The sequence below is a fragment of the Euprymna scolopes genome, chromosome 30 (assembly GCF_053919585.1).
Source record: "Euprymna scolopes isolate OS-2025 chromosome 30, ASM5391958v1, whole genome shotgun sequence".
NCBI lineage: Eukaryota > Metazoa > Mollusca > Cephalopoda > Sepiida > Sepiolidae > Euprymna > Euprymna scolopes.
Window position 1 is genome coordinate 85,457,242 of NC_136511.1, and position 9,468 is coordinate 85,466,709.

The 9,468-nt window shown below is 32.2% G+C and overlaps 1 protein-coding gene across 1 annotated transcript; it reads left to right on the top strand.

Annotated features, from left to right (window-relative positions):
- Positions 1-1,778: 1,778 nt before the first annotated feature.
- LOC145254873 (uncharacterized) lies at positions 1,779-4,545 on the top strand. The gene has a single exon (XM_080113749.1). It carries the CDS (start codon positions 2,402-2,404, stop codon positions 4,460-4,462), a length of 2,061 nt encoding a protein of 686 aa, XP_079969875.1. The 5' UTR covers positions 1,779-2,401; the 3' UTR covers positions 4,463-4,545.
- Positions 4,546-9,468: the final 4,923 nt, after the last annotated feature.

Below are 9,468 nucleotides of genomic sequence, written 5' to 3' on the forward strand. Positions count from 1 at the left end.
GTTTATGCTACTTCTTCCTTTTGGACACACATGAAAAATATAAATAAAATTGCAAAGTGAAACACTCCTGATGGTTGAAGCTTCAATCCTGAACGTGGAAGTTACAATCCTCAAAAAATACAATTGCAAATTATTTTGGACCTCTATCCAATCGTGGTTGATGGAATATGAGTAAGCTACTCTCATGAAGTAAATAAAGGGTTCCCTTGGAAATTCCACAAAAACATTCCCGAGTACGACAAGATACATTCAAAAATAACACTCAATATGAGATCAGTAGTCTGAAGAATCAAAATAATATGAATATATGAACGAAATGGAAATAAATGGAACATTGAGAGAATAGAAGGGTCACCAGTTAGCAAATGATAATTAGAAACACAGAGTTTTTGAAATGTAAAATTGGAAACATAAAACATTTTTATAACTCTACTTTTATACGAATATAATAGTGACTTTCAGTCAGTTCATTTATACAAACTCATGTTTGGTAAAGGAAGTTAAATAAGTAGTCACAAGGCTTAGAGATGTGTATGTCAATATATTCATAGTGTGAATAATATGTGAAAGTAATAGGCTTTTTATTTTGGGAAATTAAAATGATTTTCATTGGTTGAAAATATTTTGATGCATGCTCCTGTGAAAACTAACTTGCTTTTGGAAGCGAAGAGGAGAGCAAATCTTAACGATGTGAAGAAAGAGCGTAGCTATTCAAGCCATTTTCCTTTTAGGATGCGTTATTTTTTATTATTTGCAAATAAATAATTAAAAGTATCTGTTCTGCCCTCCTCGGTTAGATATAGAGAAATCTTTTGGACTGAGTTTTTTTGTGTGTTTGTTTGGGTTTAGAATCCTTTTGGTGTTTGTGTAGATTGGTGATCATTTAAACCAACGCATTTCTGGTGAAAACATTGTTACTAAACATTATTATTAATGTGTCATGTCGAAATAGTTTTGTTTTTTGTTTTTTTTGTTTTTTTATATGAAAAATGATCTAGTAGAAAAATAATTACAAGTGAAAATAGAATTTATCGAATTATCGAGTTTTATTGTACGTTTTAATGTGGAATAGTTGTGCGACCAATTCAGTATGAGAAACTGACTTATTTATTCCCCTAGACTTAAATTAAGGGTACGTCATTTTTAAACACAAACTTTCAGAACGTAATTATGGATGATTTCTTTTTTTTCTTTCTTTCTTTTTTTTTTTTAGTACATTTAGCAAATCTCTCGATGACTTTTGTAATGTTTTCACCTGAAATGCCAAATTACACCAAACTACACAAGCATCTGCCCATTTTTAGGGAGCTGAATTTTCTTCCATTAAAAATAAACCTTGTATCTAACTTTGCCCTCGTATGGAGGAAACGAGGGATTAAAGAAACTAATCATTTTATAATATACGCGAAAGAATGAATGAACAAGTGTCATCCATTATTAAAAATTATTAAAGATATCATTCTCTTGTTCTTTCTTGTTGTTTATTCAAGTCTATAATTAAATCATACTGAATAAATATATTATTCGAAATATTTATCGATATTTTTTTTTTTATTTTAATTATTTTTCCTTTTCGGATAAGCTTTTACGTTTTATATAGCCTTAGTTACGTATAAAACACAAACATGATTTTATTGAACTTTTAATTCATATGAATATCATAAATATTGAATAATATTAAAAAATTATAATTTATGAATTTGAAATTTAAATGATGTAAAATTTTCATGACTTTTCAATAATTAAAATGTACTTTGAAGATACGAATATGCGGACGAATAAAAAAAAAAGTCGCTGAATATTATTATTCTCTTCACTCACAGGTGAAATTCATCGCAGTAAGTTTTTCTTTTTGCGGTGGAAAATCGTTTAATTATTTAAAAGATGTTTATGTTTTTTTGTATGGATGAGAAGACGATAATGTAGGACGCAAGAAAATCCTTGTTTGTTGTTGCTGGATCCGTTGCATTCAGTTTCAATTTAACGCTGAAATTAATTACGACTACTAAAAAAAAGAAGGAATTTTACATTCGCACGACATTTCCTATTACCATTATTACGTTGTTTATTTATTTTCGTAGAACTTTTTGAATGGATTTCCTTGCTCCAAAATTTCTATAAACGTAGTTTCTGTAAAAATCCTTATGGTGTTGTTTTCGCACGAAAAGAATACAAACTATGGGTTTTTATTTTTTTTTCAAAGGCCTTTGTGCGAAAAAGCTTCGTTTTTACGAGAGATAGCACTAAAGAATGAAAAACAGAAACACATCTGTACGTCTTTTTTTTCATTAACTAGTTTTGTTTTTATGCAGAATTTAGTTTATTAACTTATTTACGTTGTTAATTTAACTTTATTAATTTTCTTGTTTTGTTAATTTAAGAAAAAAAGAAAGAAAACGAAATGTATCACCCGGTGGATCCACTCCGTAGTCCTTTCGAAAGTGACAATGAATGGAATCTACGGAATAAATTTTTGAAGACTAACTTGAACAGAGTTCCCTTTGATCGTCTTATTTGTTTATCAATGTGTTATATAAACCACGTTAGTTATGGTGTCACTTACCCGCCAGGGGTTATGGCACAATTGGAGGAAATGTCGCGGGGTCTACCGTCACATTTTGACATCGTCAAAGAAAAAAACAGTATCGCATTTGTAAAGGCCGAAGTGAAGGCTAATAATGGAAATGACCAACGGTCAATGAATGACAACGAAACGATTAACACAAAACCAACTACGAGCAAATATTCTAATTTCGTCCTTTCGACAGATGCGTCTTTTCCAAAAACCTTTTCAGAACCCGGTGCCGGTTTAGGATTTCACTCTGCTGGGTCGACGAATGATTCACAATCTAACACTTCAACAAATTACGGTAAGATGTCAACCAAATATCCAGGTTTTGTAAAAGCGGGATCAACCGGAGCCGAAAGCTCCAAACCTTGTTTTTCGATGCCAACAGAAACATTTAAAAATATGCTACAGTTCCCAAATAATGACCAATCGGGATCCAACAATATCCCAGCAGAAAATCCAAAGGCTTCATCCTGTTTTAATAAATACACGAAGACTGGAAAAACGATGCCAACAGCTAATTTTATTAATAGCAAGGTTTATATGCGTTCCAAGAAATCTTTTGTAAAGCCGTCACAGGAATTGCCAACATCTAGACCTACTACGACTGTACCTAAACAAACTTTGCTTACGACGAATCCTGCCGGGGAAAGTTCTAATTCCCAGAATTCTTCTGATGAGTTTGACAATGTTGAGGTAACTTATCTTGAAAAGAAATTCTATGACCTCTCGAATAATATAATGGCGACAAAAGGCAAACTGTCTGCCATGAATCCGGTACAAGTATTAAATATGGCCATCTCCAAGGTGAAATTGCTTGTCACTACCGACATATCAACATACCCTTATAAGGCAAGCATAATTTTTAAGTGCCTACTTTATATTGCAGAGGTAAAAGTTGGTGAAGGGATAGCATCTACTAAAAAATCTGCCAAGCGTGACGCTTTTAGCAAGGCCATCACTGTACTTACCAAACCAACCTTAAAAGTTGTGGATCTGAACGGACTGAAAATTTTGGTTGGTGAACAGGTACCCCGTCCGCTTATGAATAAAATGACTTTAAAATCCCCCAAACCATCACCATCTGAGAACAATGTTCCTAAAAAGCCGATCTCCAGCTGGGGTCACTTTCTTCTGATGCAGAATAGGGCATCAGATAACGCAGTTACTCTGCTAAGCTCTAGTGCAATTGCTAATAAGATGCCTATAGAGTACATCTACTCACCGGATCCAGAAGGAATATCTTGCACACTTTTTATCAACTCTGAACCGATCATGCAAACCGCAGGTGCCCATAAGGGTGCAGCAAAAGTGGCTGTGTCGGAGAAGGCCGTGGAGTGGCTGAAAGAACGTTGCTGGACAATTGTGATCAAGCAGAATGCCGACTCAGATGATATTGATGTTTCAAGAGATGAAATAATGGGGGAGATCGAAAAGCAGTTTAAACCGATTTCTTCAGATAATGTCGGAAACCAACTCCTACGAAAGATGGGCTGGGAAGGAGGTGGTATCGGTGCAGAAGGTAATAAAGGCATAGAGGATCCCATCACTGTCAATCAGGTAATTGATCGACGGGGTCTTGGTTCCCGTCAGACAAGTGATGTTTCATCAAAGTTTGAATCTTTTGTCCGTGATACGTTGCTCAATTACATTAAAAGCAAGAAGCAAAGTGACCTCGTGTTCACATCTGAATTTACTAAGGAAGAACGTGCCATCATCCACAAAGAGGCCCGACGCTACAATCTGAAAAGTGTCAGCCGGGGTCAACGAGATTCTCGACATATGATCATCAGCCGTAAACGTAGCCCTGGACAATTATTCAATCACATTCTGGCCAGCGGTGGATCAACACAAAAATATGAACTAATTCCTCCACTTAACAAAAATTTGTAAATCTTAAAGTGTAAATGGCAATGAAACAAGAAAAGCTGGTGAAATCTGTTTTAGATAATAAAAATTTTCCAGTTTCTCTCAAATATTTTTAAATCTTTAAAATTTTGTTGCAGATTATGATCTTGGTACTTATGCAGAATACAGACCATGTTGAAATAATAACATTATTTAGAAACTTGTTCTTAATATGGGGAGAGGAGAGGGAGGGCATTTTGTAACAATTCTGTACTTTCATTTAACAATTTAATAAACACGATACAGTAAAAATTGAATATTTTGAAAATCTTATCTAAAAAATACCATGGTCTACAGTCTGCATAAATATCTCTTAATATAAAGTTAGAGGTACTGGTGCATATTGTGAACCAGACGTATTGCAGCATTTGCTTTGCTTTGGCCAGAACATGACATCAACAGCTGAATTATGCAGAGTGTTGCCAATAAAATCATGACAACACTACATAAAAGAAAAAATGTAAAAAAACAAAAACAACGACCTACAATGATTTGATGTTTTATTATTCATTTTTTTAAATAACTGTCAAGAAAAAGAAGCAAAAATAGCAGGGGCCGGAGGTCAAGTAATTTTAAGTAAATGTTTTAAAAATGGTTAAAAAATTTTTTTTTTTTTTTTTTTTTTTTTTTTTTTTTTTTTTTTTCAAATATATTTTGCCATTTTTTGAGCTTTTTTTGTTTGTTTGTTTTAAAGCTTTTTGTCTAGGAAAACTGGAAATAATTTTTTTTTTCCAAGTTTTCTTTTTAAGTATTTTTTGTTAAAAAAAAAAAAAAGTGACTAGGTCCACAGATATATATGATCGTGATGATGGTCGAGATTTTCAGCGTAGCTTGGAAGAACATTTCACTTCTGAGATGTCCATTTTTGACACTACAACTGTGTACATCTCCATCCATATCCTTTGTCTCCATCCATATCCTTTGTCTCCATCCATATCCGTCAGTTATCAATCCTCTTCTTCTTATGCTACATATATGGCCACATGTAGTGCATTCATTTTTGCCCGCAATTAGTTTTTTCTTTTGACAAAAGTCAATCACAGTTTTGGGCATCTGCAAGTGCTGTCTCAAGACTGAAAGATTCATTGTGTTGGTACTATCCATGATGTTTTTTTTTTTTCCTTTTCTAATATTTATCCAAAACTCATCTGCTAGGTGTGTGCCACCACCTCATTGTATGATTGGCTGATCAATGTATTACATCAGACAGCAGCTAAATTGAAGCTGTTGCTCAGCATAACCCAACAGTTGACATCATGTTCTGGCCCAAACTGAGCAAATGCTGAGATACATCTGGTTCACAATATGCACAAGTACTAAGTTAGATATGTGTATGTGTTTATATATTTCTATGTATAGGATTCATTCCTAAACTAATTAACCAAGCATTATGAATTTTTGAACACAGTTGCTACTCATAAGGCTGGGAAATGCAGGCTATATTTAGGTTTATGTAAAGAGGAAGTAAAATCTGCAATTTTTGTGAAATTTTAATCAGGTGTTAGCCATAAATTAATAAATATTCCCAAAATTCCAGGGTTTTTTGTTTTTTTTTTTAAGTATTTTAATAGGTTTGGGAGGCATTATCAACCTCCCATTTGAGAGTTCAAATATTTCAGATTTGCATTAATTTTATCCACAGTCTTTGTACACCAATTAAGTAAGATTCACTGAATTTTAATTTCTTTTTACAACCTCTTGAGCTTAAGTCTTAAATTTTAGCCATTTCCTAGAATCAAAATCATGTAATAAATATTTTAGGCATAAGGCTTAGTAGCATTATATGTTGATTTTAATCTTTGAAAATGGACATTAAAGTGATCAGAGCTTTACATTGCTAGTGAAACGGTCGCATTTGTGAGTGATTTTTCCAAGTGGTGATTATAAATAATAAAACGCTTATCTTTTGGCGATTATATTTCTTTCAATGGCAATCTTTCAAAGCTCATTACTGAGTAAAAAATATCTTTTCGGCCTTCATTTTTTTTTTAATAAAATGCGCAAAGTTAAATTATTTAAACAATAAAATGTTTAATAGAACAATATACTCTTTCTTTTTTTTTTAATGAAGGATGTTTAAAAAAACGTCTGAAAAAATTTGAATGTTTATATCTTCAAATCTCAACATAAAATTTGTTGCATGTTTAGAATTACTCTTATTTAAAAAAAAATACAGAAAAATCTTTATGATGTACATACTTGTTACAGAATGAAGATGTCATATTCCAAAAATTATGTGTAGTAGTAGTAACTTTCCTATTTAGCTAGTAAACAAAAATACTTAGTTGCCAAAGGTCACTAAAGATAAATTTTGTCTTTAGAGTCCTGGTGGTGCAAAACTTTGCTGTTTGATGAATTCATTTTACCTGTCCTGAGACAGATATTCTAGCTCTTTCTATTTTTCAGTAACACTGATAAATTTTTGATGCAGTGAATCTCCCAGAATACCCACATAATGGTTGCGTGGCATCATCATATGATGTTTGATTTAACGTCCGTTTTACATGATGGCATGTGTGGATAGCATTTAAAAATTAACCCATCTTCAGCCAGGTGTTTATTCAACTTTCTTTCTCTTAAATTGATCCCTATGATGTTTTTTATTCTCCTTCTAGCTGACCCTGTTCACTCAACTGTTCTACACCTAACCCAAGCTTTTCATTCATATTTTCAATGTGACCAAACCAGCAAAGTCTCCTATTCTTCACACACTTCTCTTTATACTGTTCAGCTTTAACTTTCCTCTGTGGTTATCATGAAATTAAAGTTTCTTAGTAAATGTTGATTTATTTTTTTCAATCTTCCTGGCGCTCTTAAAATGATAGAATAATTTTAATTTATTTAAACTGACGAAGAAAAGTTTTTTGGGTTTTTTTTCTGGTGCTCTTCCAATTAAAAACCTTAACCATAACTCCCTCCTCAATATTTAGAAAATATTTATTCTGTTATTTTCAAACAAATGAATATTTTTAAGTAGTTAATGTGCATATCACATATGAGAAGAACTTTTTTTTTTTATAAATTTTAAAATTCAAAACCAAAAAATAACAAATTATTTATACTTAATCATAACTCAAATAAGAAGCTGCATTTTGTTTTTATAACCGAATAAATTTGTATTTTTTTAACTACTGTTCTGTTCTTGAGTTTCACAATGTTTGAGCCAATGTAACCTTCGACACTCCACTAGAGGCTGAAGGTTCAATCCTCAGTGCCGGTGATGCTCAGAATACAATTGCGAATTACTTAGGACTTCTACCTGATTATAATTGAGAGGAACAAGTGTATGCTACCCCTTAATTCTTAATTAAATTAAGGATTAACTAAAGGGTTCTATTTGAAATTTTGTGCAGATTCCAGAATTCAATAGAAAGATTTCCAAGTTCAAGATACACCTGAAGAAGTTACATTGACTGAAACGTGAAAATAACATTTTAGATGAGAATAGTAGTCTTAATGATCCAAATACAAATTATCAATCTTCATCTAAAATATTCAGAAACAACAGAATAATTTTTTTTATTTGCTTAGCATAAACTTTAATACAATACCTTTTATATTACGGTCAGTACAACTAAAAAACTTTTATAATAAGAACATTAAAAAACATGTGTGAGCACTGATGTGTGTGTGTGTGTGTGTGTGTGTGTGTGTGTGTGTGTGTGTGTGTGTGTGTATTTCTTGTATTAATGTAACTTTTACAACAGTAAAAACCTTGGATTTACTTTTGGTAACCTCATAACTTTTGTTTCCCTTTTTGTCCTTTAATATTCATATTCTGTGATCAATGTTTCTGTCAAAGGGGGAAGAATTGCTGTTTTCTGGCTTGGAATCTATCCATATAATATTAATTGTTGGCTACTTTTTGACCTTGAAATAGTTTTTTTTTTAATTTCCATATATCAAGTGGCTTCATGCTTTGTCTGGAGCGATTTTCATTAAAAAAAACTTAAATTGATTTTTTTAAAATTATTATTAATAGATCATTGAAATCAAAGATGCAATAATGTAAAATAAAGAAATTTTTAAAACCCTATTTCAAAACATTAAATTCACTGGAATGCATTTCAGTTTCTTCATAAATGATTAATTTGTGACCTTAGCAATATGAAAGGAATTTAAAGCCTTTAAATTGTCATATATACTGTGTCAATCACTTTATTGCATATCAGTAAAATATCAATATTTCACTAAATATACGTCACAACAAAATGAAAATTATATCATCAAACGACTCCTTTAAGGTTAGTTATTTCCAAAAAATTTATTCAAATTCATGCGATATTCACAAAGTTATGACATTTTATTCTTTATTGTGGAATTTCCACTGTCCATCGCTTAATTGCAGTTTTAAAATGTTTTAGGGCAAAAATACAATATCTTGCGAACTTTACTTTTTATTATATTTTTTTGTCAAAGAATAATAAACAAAAACATATCCTAGGTATAGGCCTCATATAAATTAATTATTTATCGACACATCCACCATTTTTTTAAATAACTTAAAACAACCTTTTGTCCTCCAAGGAAGTCAATTCTTTGATCTTAAAAGGAGTTATGGCTCTAGCAACATCAACTATGTTCTTCCACAAGGCATCCTTTGAAGTAAATTGCTCTCCTCTCTCATAAACTCCTCTTTTGAAAATTGATCAGAGATATTCAATGGGGTTATGGTCTGGAGAACACGATAGTCAGGTCATGAGAGTTTCTCCAATGAATTTCATAGATTCAAGGAAGGATGCAGTCGCCTCAAGCAGAATGAGATGGTACATTGTCATGTATAAAAATCATCTGAAAGTGACATGACAATGGTAGGTCATCTAGCCATGTCGACAAATGATTATCCAAAAAGGCTGTGTATGCATTGCTGGTAAGCTTTACACTTTCTGGCACTTGGAATGGTCCAACCAACTTATCCCCAATGATTCCCGGCCAAAACATGATGCCTCCACCTCCTTGTGTGTGATGAACTCTGTAACGGGTTGGAGTTC